Below are 17,266 nucleotides of genomic sequence, written 5' to 3'. Positions count from 1 at the left end.
ATATCTTGAACATTTTTCTTAAACACTAAATTCAAGAAAATTTGCTTACCCCATTGCCATATTTTTTGCTTGTTTTATGCACAAAATCACTTAAATTTGATATTTTTGGTGTAAAAACTAGACTTATTTTCTTGGGTCGTTTTGCTCATTAAGAAAAAGCATCTTAATTTAATTACTGAAAACAAGACAAAAATACTAAGAATATTTTTTTCTTGAAAATCATTTTTTTGCAGTGCAACAGTTTGTTCAAAGGTAAATGAAAATTAAACATTGACTTTATCTTTAAACAATAAAACTTAAATAACACCCTCATTCAAAGCATACTGAGAACCAAACTCTGAAGAAAAAAGTTGATGAGGATTTCTGGTTCCCAGAATGCTTTGCATGACTACTATTTTATAGTTTTCTATTGTAAAGATAAAGACTTGTTCATGTTTTATGTTTAACTTTGAACGAACTGTTGCCAGTAAATAACATACATTTAAATCTACAGTAAGTTACTGGCAAACAGCTACATAACTACAGTAACATTTTTGTAACATTTATTTAACATTTTACAGTGTAACTACAGTCAAGTTTTGAAACTTTATGTAATAGTTAACAGTTTTTGGCATAACTATAAGTTTGTTCACCTAGAAAAGTAGTCCTATTTCCCATTTTTGTATTCAGGTGTAATTTCATAAAAATATTGTGGGCTTCCCATTTCTGCTTTTTAACTTTCTGTACCCGCTTTTATACCAGTTTCCTTTTTTCACCACAATATATTACTTAACATAAAAAAAAAACCTGAGGGACAAAGTCAATTTTTGTGGTGATCAACAATATGTCACAAATGCTGTTGATAAGCTTTATTGATTCTAGGACGTTCCATCCATTTTAGGTTTACTATATTGACGACACCTTCATCATCTTCCCGTGAAGTATTTCTGGCAGTGGAACATTGTGGACTGGATGAGAAAGGGCTCCGGTGGTAGCTGGTTGGTGGAGGGTGTGGGTGGTTTTAGTGGTGATGGGATGATATCAGGTCAGGCTTTCACACTCATACAGTCATAGTGAAGTTTTCCTGCTCAGGAGGTTTCCTGACCCAGGTCCCTAGTCCTGCTTCTTGTAGACCCTTCAACCACTGCAGCTTCACAGTCTGGTAAGTGCCAGCGGCCTGCTTTGCTTCACAGTATAACAGCGACGTGTCACTCTGAGGTGCTCCTCGGACCACCAGCTGTACGGAGAAAGAAAACAAACATTAAGAAGTTGAAAGAGGCAAAGTGTTAAAAGAAAAAATGTAAAAAGAAAAACAGCATATAAGAAACAAACAAACCAGAGAAAACAAATGATGACAAACAAACAAAAAAGACAGATAAAAAATAAACAAACAAACTAGAGAAAACAAATAATGACAAACAAACAAAAAGATAAACAAAAAGAAAGAAACAAACAAACTAAAAGAAATGACAAACAAAAAAAGAAACAAACAAACAGACCAGAGAAAAAATGATAACAAACAAACAAAACGATAGATAAAAATAAACAAACAAAGCAGAGAAAACATGATGACAAACAAACAAAAAGATAAATAAAAAGAAACAAACAAACTAGAGAAACCACGATGAAAAACAAAAAATAAACAAACAAATCAGAAGAAACCACAAAAAATAAGCAAACAAACGGACCAGAGAAAACAAATGATGACAAACAACAAACCAGAAAGGATGACAAACAAAAAAAAACTAAACAAAAAGAAACAAACAAACCAGAAAGAATGACAAAAAAAATAAATAAACAAACAAACCAGAAAGAATGACAAACAAAAAACAAAACAAAAAATACACAAACAAACCAGAAAGAATGACAAACAAAAAATAAACAAACAAACCAGAAAGAATGACAAACAAAAAACAAAACAAAAATACAAAAACAAACCAGAAAGAATGACAAACAAAAAACAAAACAAAAAATAAACAAACAAACCAGAAAAAATGACAAAAAATAAATAAACAAACAAAGACCAGAGAAAACAAACAATGAAAAACAAAAAGAAACCAACAAATCAGAAAGAATGACAAAAAAAGAAACAAACCTACCGAGCCCAAAGGTGACATTGGAGTAAAAAAATCATGTGCTCACACGAAACCTTCATGTGCAGATTTTTTTATTATCTAAGTATTAAGTTTAGTTTCGCGTGTGCACATGAAAGCGAAAATATAACGTGCGCACGCGTTAGATTCACGTGTGCACGCGATACTTTCACGTGCACACGCGATACTTTCACGTGCACACGCGATACTTTCACGTGCGCACGCAAAACTAATCTTTATTTAATTTTTGCTCCATGTGCCCTTAGGGGATCCGTAACAAACACACCAGAAGAAACGATAAAAAAAAGAAACAAACAAAAAGGAAACAACAAACCAGAGAAAACAAATGATGACAAATAAGCAAAAAAGAAAAACAACAAAAAAAAACAGAAAGGACAAACAAAAAAGAAATAAACATAAAACAAAAATAATGAAAATTTAAGAAAGAAAAAAATGGGGAAAGATGGGACGAGAGACAAAAGAAAGATATGGTGAGAGAGCAAAACAAAACGAATGAGCCGGCACAAACGTGGCGTTTGAGCAGCTGTGTAATCTCTCCATTTAAATTTCACAAGCAATTGAACATTCTCCGTGCTTTTGTGCATTTCTTTGTCGCACACTCTCGCACACACCAAAAAAAGAAGGGATGCGTCGAACGGAGGGGCTCAGAGAAAAGAAAAGTTACTTTGGAGATTAGTGCGCGCGCTTCTGCATCCCTGACTGCGTGCGCTGAGAGTTTGCCATGGGAAGCCGCTCAAGTGCTTTTCAAGATGATTACCATTTCCACAGTCATTAGACTTTAACTGCCAGCATTTGGTACGGCAGTCGGCATCTCTCCCATACATTTACATGATGTGGACCTAATTTTGCCCTACGCTTTTCCATCTTCTAATAAATGCTTCATCCTCAACTAGTTTCGACCTGAGAAAATGCCACAGGATCGGAGCTGATCATTAAAAGACTGCAAGTCATACTCTTCAATTCAGTGACTTCAAGGCTATGAAATACTATAACTGACCTCCCTATGCTGCATGCTTCATTTGGTGAATGGCATGAAGTCAAGATGGACATGAAAATCTTTATTTGAAGTATTACTATTGGTGTATTAATGTAATCGTTTTATTAGACCCGGAGATCGGCTGAATGGATTCCAAAACGGTAAAAATCAAATGTTTAACTCTAGGGGAGCTGGAAAATGAGCATATTGTCAAAAAAAGTGGAGTGTGCCTTTAAGCATCCTAGGTGTATATTACTTTTTTTATCTTTCAGCCAAACACAGAGTTATACTGAATAATGTCTTGGCTCTTTACAGCTTTATAATGGCATTGGATAGTTTCCCATTTTTCCATCAAAAACTAATCTATATAGTTAAAATGTTTTAAAATGTCTTCTTAAGTGAAGTGATAACATATTTCAAACTTTATAAACTATGGCCGCTGACCCAACATTACAAAAACACATTGCTATACTTCAGAAGACATTTTATAAATGTGTGGATTAGTTTTTGATGGATGGATGCACTTTTGGAGCTTTAAAAATGGGGCACCATCCAATGCCATTATAAAGCTGAAACGAGCTATGATATTACATCTTGAATTGTTTGAGAGTAGGTAAAATGTTCATTTTGGGTGAACTATTCGTTTAATAATGTAAGATGCCGATGCATGCAATGTTAAAGGATTAGTCAATTTTCTTTAAAAGAAAAATCCAGATAATATACTCACCACCATGTCATCCAAAATGTTGATGTCTTTCTTTGTTCAGTCGAGAAGAAATTATGTTTTTGAGGAAAACATTCCAGGATTTTTCTCATTTTAATGGCCTTTAATGGACCCCAACACTTAACAGTTTTAATGCAGTTTAAAATTGCAGTTTCAAAGGACTCTAAACGATCCCAAACGAGGCATAAGGGTCTTATCTAGCGAAACGAATGTCATTTTTGACAAGAAAAATAAAAAATATGCACTTTTAAACCACAACTTCTCATCTATCTCCGGTCCTGTGATGCGCCAGTGCGACCTCATGTAATTGTGTAGTGACGTGGAAAGGTCACGTGTTACATATATGAAACGCACATTTGTGGACCATTTTAAACAATATACTGACACAAAGACATTAATTAGTATTATTCAACATACAACAACGTCAGAACGGTCCTCTTTCTCCACACTTGTAAACACTGGGGTGTAGTTTCACACTGCGTGAGGTCGCGCTGGGGCGTCACATGACCGGAGTAAGACGAGAAGTTGTGGTTTAAAAGTGCATATTTTTATTTTTCTTGTCAAAAATGACAATCATTTTGCTAGATAATACCCTTATGCCTTGTTTGAGATCGTTTAGAGTCCTTTGAAACTGCAATTTTAAACAGCATTAAAACTGTTAAGTGTTGGGGTCCATTAAATTCCATTAAAATGAGAAAAATCCTGGAATGTTTTCCTCAAAAAACATAATATCTTCTCGACTGAACAAAGAAAGACATCAACATTTTGGATGACATGGTGGTGAGTTAATGATCTGGATTTTTTTTTTAAGAAAATGGACTAATCCTTTAATTAAATACACTCTTCCGTGCTCACCTTCCTATAGAGTCTGATCCACCGTGCAAAAAGCGCATGTTTGCAAAGTCTGGACGGGGCTCCAGAGTCCCTCCTCTTTCCAGTAGATGCGTTGAGCACCTCCATTTGGGCGTCTCCTGATGTCCAGTTGACACTGTAACATGCCGACTTCCACTGCTGTCTGCAGTCAGTGCTGCTCAGGCCTACAGCACACGTGCATGCAAAGGAAAAAACAAAGAGAATCGGTGAAGGAAAGCAAAAGAAGAAAAGCACTCAAGGGAGGTTCTATTAAACATGTGATTGCTGAAGTGTTTCATTAGCAGGCGAGTGTCGTCTGTGCTATCTTCGCAGTAAACACTGGTTCCAACCACAAAGAATCTCTTGGGCTCCTCAATCATTGCCGCTCGGCTACACCAATTAACACGCCATTCTTTCCGTCTTAAAGTGGAAAGTATCAAGGCATTTTCATGTCTGCATTGCAAAGGTATTCGATTTTGAACATGTGTTCTGGCCAATATTTACCCAGAATTGGGTTAAAAAGAAACCAGAATTTAGTCTAAAAGGCATGGGCAACCATAAATTTGTTCCTGTAGCTCAGCTAGTGGAGCATCGAGTTGGCAGCCCAAAGTTTTGGTTAAAAGCATCAAATGCATAAATGCCAAGTGCATAAATATAAAATGTAAAATGTTTGATCATTAAGTCTCCCTTTAAGGATTAAAAATGCAAAAAATGACTGTATAAATCTTCCGAAATTTAAGAGAATTTCAAAGCGATATCCATTGACAGCCAATCAAAATCCTTTTGAATTCAAAGGGCTGTTTGGGTGTTAATCGATATACTCTGGACATTCTGAAATATGTGAAATAAAATCAAATCCAAGTTTGAAGTAAGTAAATGATCGCAGAATTTGATCTTTTTGCCCCTAGTTCTCTCTTCATGGCTTCAAACAGGTAATAGATTGTCTACTTTAATAACGTTTCTTTGTTATGCCAACAGCCCTCTCATACTTTATTCTCTCTCTTTATCAAATTTTCATACTCTTCCTCCAGTTTATCCCTTTGTGTCGGTAATAGAGCATTTCATTTTTATTTTCCTGCAAGCAGTTTTCATTATTTACTGTCATTCTCTGTGTTGTTGTCTATCCGTCATTGCAATTATTTTACTCAAGACACCGCTAAACGTGATTGCTGGGTTTTAAATATGTCTGTTGCTAGGTGCTAGCTTGTAATGTTTTGTATCTTTTTTATTAACGTTTTGCTAATGTGTAAAGTGTGTGAGCTAAGACACCTTGGGTCTCATTTATAAAATGCTGCCTACATTTGATCTTTTGATCATTTATCAAAAACGCGTACGTGTGATTCATAAACCGAACGTACGTGCAGAAAACGCATGTACCCCTTTCTTTCAGCTTCAACTTGTGCGCAGCTGATCAGTTTCAGATCTCCGCCTTTAAACGATTATTGTCATAGACATAAAAGAGCACTTTTTAATGTTTAAACCTTTTTCGAGCAGCAAGAATGGATTATATTTCCAAAAACCTGATTTTTGGGTATGCACACTTTACGATCAAATCTGTCTGTACGCACGCTTTATAAATGAGAACCTTTAAAGGCACACTCCACTTTTTTTGAAAATATGCACATTTTCCAGCTCTCCTAGAGTTAAGCATCTGATTGTTACCGTTTTGGAATCCATTCAGCCAATTTCCGGGTCTGGCAGTACCACTTTTACCACTCATAGCTTAGCATAATCCATTGAATCTGATTAGACCATTAGCATCACACTAAAAATAACCAAAGAGTTTTGATGTTAGCCATATCTGTCTAGAAAATCGCAACTTTAAACTTTCTGTCGGTCTTAGTACATGATGTAAGTACAGAAGAGTCAAGTTTTAAATAGGAAAAATATCTCGAAACTCTTTCGTTATTTTTTTAGCGTGACACTAATGGTCTAATCAGATTCATTGGATTATGCTAAGCTATGCTAAAAGTGCTAGCGCCAGACCCGGAGATCAGCTGAATGGATTCCAAAATGGTAAAAATCAAAAGTTTAACTCTATAGGTGCTGAAAAATGAGCATATTTTCAAAAAAAGTGGAGTGTCCCTTTAAGCTGCATGCACACCGCCAGTGACTAGCAAATTTTTTTTTCCGAACTTAACCAGGCTCGGCCAATCACAGGGATGTAACAATATTTCACGATTCACACCATAATACCTGTCTGATATCGATTTTGAATCGCAAGGGAGGTACTATTACTATTGTTTAATTTTAATATATTGTATGTTCATATATTAACTCTTTCGCCACCATTGACGAGATATCTGGTCAATCAAGAGAAAATGCTTCCCTGCCAATGACGAGATTTTCCGTCTTTCCGCAATACTGCTATTATCCGCAACTTTTTAAAACCGGAAGTATTGCCCTATGGCAAGCTGCTGCATGTCCGTGTCTGTTTTAAAGATTGCTCTGAATGGGATCTCTATGAAAAGTCCGTCACAAAAATGGAATTATCTCTGCTTTTTGCTCAAAATATGGTGTTTTTGCAGAAACCTACCCATATTCAAAAGCTGATTACAAAAGAACTACTGAAGGTAGGGTGAAAAGTTTTTTTTTTTTTGAAAGCAGACGGTCTGTTCTTTCATTTGGTATATTGTATGTTTATATATTTAAAGAAGAACATTTTCTGGAAGGCATAAAACTTTGGGGAAAATCATGAAAAACGCTGGCGCTGGCTGGTACCTTTTTTTTAAAAACGCTGGCGGTGAAAGAGTTAAAATAAAATCATTTTCTGGAAGGCATTAAACTTTTTTGAAAATCATAAAATGTTGGCGCAGGCTGGCGGGGGAAAGAGTTCATATTTTGCTCTGCTAACCGACCACACAAAGACTATTATTTTTAAAATCGTTGTTGTCTGTAGCTTCAATTTAGTATTTATGTAACAAAACACAACCTTATTTAGCAAAATTACCTTCACGTTTATATCTTCGTTTTATATCTCTGCCATCATGCAGAGCATCTCATGCAAGACGCCACTAAATTTGATTGCTGTATTTCTAAAACGGCTATTGCTATGTGCTAAAAGTGACATTTTGTATTATACATAAGTGCTATGCCGAAGCGTCCAAACATTAAGTGCAGGTATGACCCGTGTTTTAAAGGACAGTCTCGCTTTAGCTTCCTGACTGAAGGGGTCATTTGCTTCCCTTATGATAAGAGATCTCGACCGCGTCTCGGGAACTCTGCGGCCCTTTATGATGGCAGTGCTTAAAATAACCAGTCCATTTTCCCCAAACAAGAGAGTCCACACAAAGAAAGAAGCTCATCAATGGTGGTGAAAGGGGCCGTGCCTGAGACGTGCGGTCCATTGGGCGAGAGAGGAAGAGTGAAAGCTTCTCGTTCTCTTCAGTGGCAGTGATAAGGTATTTGATGAGATTGATTTGGAGGATGGGTGGATCCAATAGTGTGGTCTGTCTGTCCCGTGATAAATAAAAAGGTAATGTGTAATGTGCTTTAGGTAATGTCTACTACAGCACAGGTGAGGATTGAATATTTTAGTTAGTGGATATAAACACAAAATACAACAAAGGTACTACCTTTTCTGTCGCTGGGGTGGTACCCTCAAATGTTAATTTTTGTATGGTTATACAACACATTGAAATGTTGTACCTTTTGGGGTACAATATTATAGCCTAATGACTTAGTGTGTACCTTTGAACTTATGTACCAGTTAAATTGCATAGTTTAAAAACTATGCAATGGAAAACCACTGTAAGTGTCCACCCCAGCGACATTTTTTTTTTTTACAGTTTTGTACCTTTTTTTCTGACAGTGTAGGCAACGTTTCTCTTATTATTTAGGTAACAACTATAACATATAACAGAGTTAAAACTAGAAAATGCATTTCCGGAGGAACTGCAAAAGTGTGCTTGCTCTGGTGCCACCAATTTAGTTTGTGCATCCTCACATTGGAGTCCCAAGTTCATGTACAAAGTTTGGTTTCAATACGTGAAAGCATTCCTGAGATATGAACGACTTTCTGTTTAGCTCCGTAAAATTTTTGATTGTTTTTTTGATAATGTGCATCCTCACATTGGAGACCCAAATTCATGTACAAAGTTTGGTTTCAATACGTTAAAGCGTTCCTGGGATATAAACTACTTCCTGTTTGGCGCCGTAAAGATTTTAGAAAAGGCAACCTCTCCATCAGCTAAACACCAATGTTTAAAAAAAATATGCAAACAGTCGAACGCACATCCCTACAAAGCATAGTTTTTTTTTTGTTGTGCGCTGACTTTCGACACATGCGGATATTGAATGTATATGGCGTACATACCACATACTCCTATACACGCACGTGCGACCTATTCGTACAATGTACCGGAGTATGCGCGCACTCTTCTGATAATAAAAAGTGCGTTACGCGCACTGTACGCAGACCCTCGCGTACATTAGAAAAATGGACCATACTTCGGCCTGTAGTTACAGTGTATTTACCCCCCTCCCCAAAAAAAGTGTGACTGAAACTTGTGTAAATTATTGACTTTTTTGGCAATTCTTTATAGCCGAGACCTTTTTATCAAAGGTGTAAAGTACACAAGTATTTTTACTTAAGTACATTTTCAAATATTTGTACTTTAACAGAGTGTGTTTCTTTGGCAAACTCTTACTTTACCACGCGTGTGCGTCCGATGAAACCGTCTATACTTGAGTAAAAGTTATTGAGTACTATGTACCTTAATATCAAATAAAATAGTCAAATAAAACGCGTGATATCATGCTAAGAATGTAGTGAAGTAAAAAAAAGGAAAAGCACTCTGATAAAATGTACTTGAATAAAGTAAAAAGACTTAAAGGATTAGTCCATTTTCTTAAAAGAAAAATCCAGATAATTTACTCACCACCATGTCATCCAAAATGTTGATGTCTTTCTTTGTTCAGTCGAGAAGAAATTATGTTTTTTGAGGAAAACATTGCAGGATTTTTCTCATTTTAATGGACTTTAATAGAGCCCAACACTTAATACTTAACGTTTTTTTCAACAGAGTTTCAAAGGACTCTAAACGATCCCAAACGAGGCATAAGGGTCTTATCTAGCAAAACGATTGTCATTTTTGACAATAACAAATATACACTTTTAAATCACAACTTCTCGTCATGTAGATCCGGTCGTGATGCGCCAGCTGACCCCACGCAATACGTCATGACGTCAAAAGGTCACAGAGGACGAACGCGAAACTCCGCCCCAGTGTTTACAAGTGTTGAGAACGAGGGCCGTTCCTACGTTGTTGTATGTCAACTGATACAGTAATTAATGTCTTTGTGTCAGTTTATTGTTTACAATGGTCCGCAAATGTGCGTTTTATATATGTAACACGTGACCTCCCTACGTCACTACGCATTTACGTTAGGTCGCGCTGGACTTGACCTAGACGAAAAGTTGTGTTTTAAAAGTACATATTTTTTATTTTTCTTGTCAAAAATGACAATCGTTTTGCTAGATAAGACCCTTATGCCTCGTTTGGGATCGTTTATAGACCTTTGAAACTCCGTTGAAAAAACCGTTAAGTGTTGAGTTAAGTATTAAATGTTGGGCTCTATTAAAGTCCATTAAAATAAGAAAAATCCTGCAATGTTTTCCTCAAAAAACATAATTTCTTCTCGACTGAAAAAAAAGACATCAACATTTTGGATGACATGGTGGTGAGTAAATTATCTGGATTTTTCTTTTAAGAAAATGGAATATTCCTTTTAGTACTTTACACCTCTGCTTTATATTCTTACACTTACCAAACAGGTCATTATTTCTTAAACTTAAAGAGTTTAGAGCTACAATTTAATACTTACGTAACGTTAGTTAAGTACTACTGTGAATTTAGTAAAATGTACTTTAATGACCTCCCCTGTGCATAAGTGCGACTAAATAATTAGCAATGTGAAAAGAAAGCTTTACCGCTGAGTAAAGGCTGTGTGCGGCGGTAGCAAGTGGGCAGAGGTCCGACTCTCTCCAACCTGTGGTTCATCATCCTGGACAGATGACCCGTGTGTCTCAGGCTGCCCACTGTCAGACTGTACAGATACACCGGATCCACGAAGTGACTGAGCAGCGCCCCCTGTAGTCCAAGCACATTCCACCTATAGAGAGAGAGGAAAAGTGTGTGAGCTTGATTAAAGGGATAGTTCACCAAAAAATGAAAATTCTGTCATCATTTACTCACCCTCATTTTGTTCAATTCCTCTATGAGTGTCTTTACTCTGATGAACACAAAAGAAGATACTTTGATAAATGATGGTAAGCACACGGTTGACAGGCGGTACCCATTGACTTCCACAGTATTCGAAGTCGAAGGGTGCCGTCAAACTGTGTGCTTACCATCATTTGAATGATGGTAAATGATGACAGGATTTAAGAGTTTGAAGTGTGGAGTTTAGGAGCGAATAAAGCTGAAAGTCAGTGATTGGTCCGTTGGCCAACAATTCGCAATATCTTAATGTATGCTAATGATATGTATAAACACGCTCACACAACAGAAAATGGCATTCAAGGGTCAGAGTCATTTAGCCACATTAGAGTTTGCATACTGTTGTGATTTATGTTCTTTGGTGAAAGGCTATTTGTGCCTCCGTTAGATCAAGAAATGTATAAATACTGTAAATAAATAAATAAAAATAAATGAAATGTATATTGTAAAAATATTGGCTCACAGCCTGTACCCTAAATCCGATATCACACCAGATGGAATAAACATTTTCCTCTTAACCTCAGTTTGCACTAATGTATTTATAAAAAGCGCAATCATTTACAAATATTATGCCGCTAATTTTTTCACATCATTGTTCTTTTGCGTAATTAATGTCTCTTTATAATCCGTTAATGATTTCAGGCACCTCTCTCTGTCTGTTCATCTCTATTCATGACTAATAAAAAGCCATTACAGTTTTTGCTTTCCCAAGCAGTCAATTAACACGGGTCGCTCTTCAAATATGGATCCGTTTACCTGAGCAACAATCTGTTTGAGACTCTTCCTCTTTTAAAGACAAAATGTTATGTTTTATTCCTTCTTTCTCTCTCTCAGATCCAAAACGGGAACAATTTGGTCCTGCAATATTAATTTACCCAGGACGCAATGCTGTGAATTAGAAACATCTTTTAATCTCATGCAAGAAAAGACAGCCATCTGGCTGCTGTAGAAAAAGTAAAGCGGGGAGCCTCTCTCTCATACCCTCTTCCTAACCTTCCTAGCCCCCCCCCCCCACACACACACACTTCTGGCCTCCATCGCTCCCAGCTTCCTCCCTCCCCTCCCGTGTCGTAAAACGCTGGGCCATTTAAAGTAATGCGTTCATCTACATAAAACTCAAATGGAATATGACGGATCATATTCACAGGCTTGCCATTTATGCCTTCAATTAAAGCAGTCATCAACTTAATTAAACATCCACTCCACTCAATCAGCTCGGCATACCTTACTGCCTTCCAACAATAATCGGAAATATCACAAGCACTGCCGATCGGACCCTGGATCACAAATTAATCCAATTGCCACTGAAAAGTGCACCAAAATCAAACCAAATATCTATTTGCTTTCTTAGAGGGATAGTTCACCCAAAAATACAAATTTTGTAAACTTTCAATCTAAAAAAAGCTTTGGGTTAAAATCACAGACTGTAAAAAAAAAATGAACGACGTGATGTAACCTCCCTCCATTGTAATGAATTAAAGCCAAAAATGTCCGACCATGGTCGCCGCCATGTTACGTAAAAACTTCTGTTTGGAGCCAAGGCATGCGCAGAAGGAATCGTCCGTGGTGCCAGAGGCGGAGCCGCGGTATCAAACTTACGCCCAAACGCTCTTGCGACCAATTCACCCATGCCAATCATAACGATACGCCATGTTTCTATAGCATCAAATTACTAGCTAAAATGAAACTAAATCACAAAAATGAACACTTGAACATACTGTATATCAGCGTGATAACAACTACTTGAAATGACCAAAACCATCTTTCGGAAAATTTTATTGGAAGTGTAAATATTTTTTTTTATTTAGAAAAGAGTTCCATTCGTTTGAATGGAGAGGGTGGGGTTTCTGACTTGTACTGCAGCCAGCCACCAGGGGGCGATCAAAGAGCCAGCGGCTTCACTTTTCAAAACTTATGAGGCACACTCGGTTAAAATGGGACAAACCCAACATGATGGGTTGCAATGTTAAGCTGGATTGCTTCCCACTAAACACAGGACGTCGGATAAACGTGCAGATCATGTCTATATTGGGTCCGTCGGTCCATGACCAATTCTGGACATCTATTCGACGTCCAAACTAGGTCCACTATTTGGACGTCCAACCATGACCCTATTTGGACGTCATATTGACGGGCAACTTTTGACGTTTAAACTGGGTAATTGTTTGGATGTCATTTGGAAGTCTATGACAGGCCTATGTCTATATTACATGATTAGGCCTATAAAAATGTGTTTATTTACAAATATCAGCATTATTGTACAAACATGATTAATACATACGAATAGTCTATATTATTTTTACAGTAGTGTTTTTTTCTGCTTTCTTGAATTACATACAAATTAATCTAAATGTACCATTAAAAATCTTTAATTAAATGTGTAGTTCGTTATATTAAAAGTATATTACCATACTAACAATTTAACATTAACATTTTCTCACATTTTCTCGCACTTTTAAACCACAACTTCTCATCTAGATCCGGTCATGATGCGCCAGCGTGACCTCATGCAATACGTCATGACATCAAGAGGTCACAGAGGACGAACGCGAAACTACGCCCCAGTGTTTACAAGTGTGGAGAAAGAGGACCGTTCCGATGTTGTTATATGTGGATTGATACTAATTAATGTCTTTGTGTCAGTTTATTGTTTACAATGGTCCGCAAATGTGCGTTTCATATATGTAACACATGACCTCTCTACGTCACTACGCATTTACGTTAGGTCACCCAGGACCGGAGATAGATGAGAAGTTGTGGTTTAAAAGTGCATATTTTTTATTTTTCTTGTCAAAAATGATAATCGTTTTGCTAGATAAGATCCTTATGCCTCGTTGGTGGCCAATACGGGGCGGGATGAGTTTTTTAAAACTTACTAACCGTCTCAGGCTTTCTCGACCGATTTTCAACATTGTAGACTAAAGCTTTAAATGTTGGGCTCTATTAAAGTCCATTAAAATTAGAAAAATCCTTCAATGTTTTCCTCAAAAAACATAATTTCTTCTCGACTGAACAAAGAAAGACATCAACATTTTGGAGGACTATTCCTTTAATGTTTCTACGGGTGAAAAGCTCCTTTAAAGGAACATTATGTAAGAAATTTATATCAATGAATCATAAAATGGCCCTGATATGTCACTAGACATTAAGAAATCATTTTCATTTCAAATACTTATATCACTGACAACAGTGGTCTGGCCAGGATATTGTCATTTAAAAAGTGGAGTTACAGCCCTCAACTGATGTTTATGTTGTCATGTTGTGTATTGGCCACCAGTTTTGTGATTGCAATATCAGTTTTGGCCACAATCCTTCATACTGTTCCTTTAAATCGAGATCCATTTTCTTGATGAGCAAAATGACCTAAGAAAAGTCTAGTTTTTAGACAAAAAAAAATATTAGGTGAAATTGTGCTTACAACAATCAAAAAATATTTGCCAACGGGGTGAGAAAATTATTCTTGAAATAAGTGTTTAAGAAAAAAAATGTACTTATTTCAAGATTTTTTTATCTCACCCCATTGGCAGATATTTTTGCTTGTTTTAAGCACAAATTCACTTAAATTGTATATTGATTGTCTTAAAACTAAATTTATTTACTTAGGTAATTTTGCTCATCAAGAAAATACATCTCTTTTTAAGAATTTTTAGATATTTCTACTGAAAAAAATACTAAGTAGAAAGTAATTTTTTCAGTGTCTGCACTGCAAAAAAGTATTTGCAAGAAAAACATTTCTTAGTATATTTGTCTTGTTTTGAGTAAAAATATCAAAAAATTCTTAAATTAAGATGCTTTTTCTTGATGAGCAAAACGACCCAAGAAAATAAATCTAGTTTTTAGACCAAAAATATCAAATTTAAGTGGTTTGTGAATAAAACAAGCAAAAAATCTGCCAATAGGGTAAGCACATTTTATGGAATTTATCTTGAATTTAGTGTTTAAGAAAAACGTTCAGGATTTTTTACTTAACCCATTGGCAGATTTTTTTGCTTGTTTTATGAACAAAATCACTTAAATGTGATATTTTTGGTCTAAAAACTAGACTTATTTTCTTGGGTCATTTTGCTCATCAAGAAAAAGCATCTTCATTTAAGAAGTTTTAGATATTTTATTACTGAAAACACGACAACAATACAAATAAAGTGTTTTCTTACAAAAATATTTTTTGCAGTGTGTACTTGTTGTGTTGCGGGAATGCAGGAATGAAAGTAGTGAAAACACGAAATGAAGTTTAATATGGAATATAATGAACCAAGTGGAATGAATCTGAGGAAGCAGCCGTGTAGATGTCAAGGCTGTAACTAAAATGCAGTTTAATTGTATTAGGGCATTCCTCTAGTGGAATGGATTTGACTGACTGCACTTTGACATGTAAATAGAAAAATGTGCTACAGTATATTAAGTAAGAGTGGGTCCAATATCATTGATCTTCATACAGTATACTGCAGGCCCGGGGTGGGTAATCGGGAGAACCGGGAGAATTCCTGGTGGGCCGCTTCACTTTTGGGCCGGTCGAGTGTTTTTTTTATTTTACATTTGTCACGTTAGTGAGTCTATCTTCTCTTAAATGACACTTCACACATTTCGCATTGACACTGCAGCGTGCAGCCTCTGCATGGGTTGTACCATGCGAGGGAGTTTTCCCCTCCCCTCCCATAGAGTTGGTTCGGTCCATAGCACGTCCAAGAAAACTTTTCTCCGGTAGGCTGGGCCGGCCCAACCGTAACAATACGCGTCTGTGAGGAGGAGGGCGTAAAAAACAGGTTGAAGAAAAAATCCATTGGAGGAGGATGCTGCCAAATGTGCCAAACTTACAGATTTATTTTCAAGAGGACAAACAAAAGTGACAACAGGTAACTTAAAGAGAAATAAGCCTAGTAATGATTAGCATTAGCAACATAATTATTCGGCTAATACCGTTGTCAAACTATTTACAAGCCAAACTTTTTTTTTTGTTAAAATATTACCCTTTTGTGTATACATGGCGATTCATAGACTTTGCAAATATTATGCAAGCAGCTTCTGAGCAGTCCCCCCGCTGAAAATGAGGAGGCCATGAATAAAAAATATGAATTAAAGTTATTTAACCCTCAGGTTGTGTTCAGAACCCTATAACACCTTTTGTTTTCCCAGTCAAAAATGACCAGCCTAAAAAAGCTTATAAATCACTTGTTATGCCATTTACCCAATATTGTATTCAATATTTTTGTCAATTTTTTTTTTTTTTAATTAGGACTTTTATATTTCTATTTGCATTAATCATCGGCCTCATAGCATTAGCAATGCTAATATTTTATCAACCTTTCCTTATGGAATACACTCTAAAAAGGGCTGGGTTATTTATATATTTTATATATTGGACAGAACACGCTGCTGGGTTAAAATTGACCCAGTGCTGGGTTGTTTTAACCCAACTGTTGGGTTATTATAATCCATGGTTGCATAACAACAACCCAACATTGGGTTATTTTTAACCCAGCATGGAGTAATTTTTAACCCAGCATGTGTTCTGTCCAATATTTACCCATTATGGGTAAAAAGTAACCCAGCCTTTTTTAGAGTGTAGAGGAATATTTTTGTTAACTTCTTATCTTAAGTGAAATATTATTTAACTTTTACCTTATTTGTTGAACCATGATATTAATAAAAACTATAATAAGAGCTGAACTGTTGCTTTATTTATCCAATTTGAAAAAAGTGCTAATTTGGAATAACACTATGGAAAAAGTGGGCCGGTCTTGGGCCTGAAACTCCCGGGCTGAAATGTGGCCCCACTCCGGCCCTGGTATACTGTAACGGTTCTGACGCCCATGTGTGCTATTATATATACTGTATGTACAGATATTATAATATTTTAATGCCTTTGTATAGCTCAATAGCATAGCTAGAAAATAGAAAAAAATGGATACCTTGTAATGCACTGGATAAAAGCGTCAAAATGCATAAATGTAAAATGGATGGATTTTAAACACAAATAACAAAAATGCATTGCACATGAAGAGAACGCTTTAGAATTTAAAACTTAAAACACTGCAAGTATAATATAAAGACTGGCCGAAACTGTGACATTGATCGGTTCCTATTATCACAGCACAGCTTTCATGTGGTGGTCAGACAGACGCAGTGATGAAGCGAAGGAGGAAAGCAGAGTGGGATAACAGATAATGATTTGAGGTCAGGAAACATGATGAACTGATGAAAAAAACTGAGTGCGACCAAGGATGGAAAAAGAGGGAGTTGGTTGAGGACAGTGCAGATAAATGGTGTTGGTCTATAAGGGACTATAAGGACTTTAAACCTCTTTTCCGCTTTGCACTTGATGGTGACCTTGATCAACGGCCCCTCTGAGTTGTGGGCTCAACAAAAGAGTCAAATAACTCACTAGGATATAAAATGGAGA

At 36.4% G+C, this 17,266-nt stretch overlaps 1 protein-coding gene across 2 annotated transcripts in view; it reads right to left on the bottom strand.

Annotated features, from left to right (window-relative positions):
• Positions 1-211: 211 nt before the first annotated feature.
• The window catches only part of adarb2 (adenosine deaminase RNA specific B2 (inactive)), a 205,093-nt gene continuing 188,038 nt past the window's right edge, over positions 212-17,266 (bottom strand). Inside the window, exons 8-10 of one of the 2 annotated variants that reach the window (XM_065294726.2) lie at positions 10,578-10,759; positions 4,649-4,830; positions 212-1,216 (exon numbers count right to left, since the gene is read on the bottom strand). In XM_065294726.2, coding sequence (XP_065150798.2) covers positions 1,040-1,216; positions 4,649-4,830; positions 10,578-10,759 — 541 coding nt within the window. In that variant the 3' untranslated portion in view covers positions 212-1,039. Of the gene's footprint in view, positions 1,217-4,648; positions 4,831-10,577; positions 10,760-10,842; positions 10,880-17,266 lie in introns of those variants that run through there. The other variant, XM_065294727.2, reaches the window with a different exon arrangement.

The sequence above is a fragment of the Paramisgurnus dabryanus genome, chromosome 22, assembly GCF_030506205.2.
Source record: "Paramisgurnus dabryanus chromosome 22, PD_genome_1.1, whole genome shotgun sequence".
NCBI lineage: Eukaryota > Metazoa > Chordata > Actinopteri > Cypriniformes > Cobitidae > Paramisgurnus > Paramisgurnus dabryanus.
This window is presented reverse-complemented; position numbering and strand designations above follow the sequence as displayed.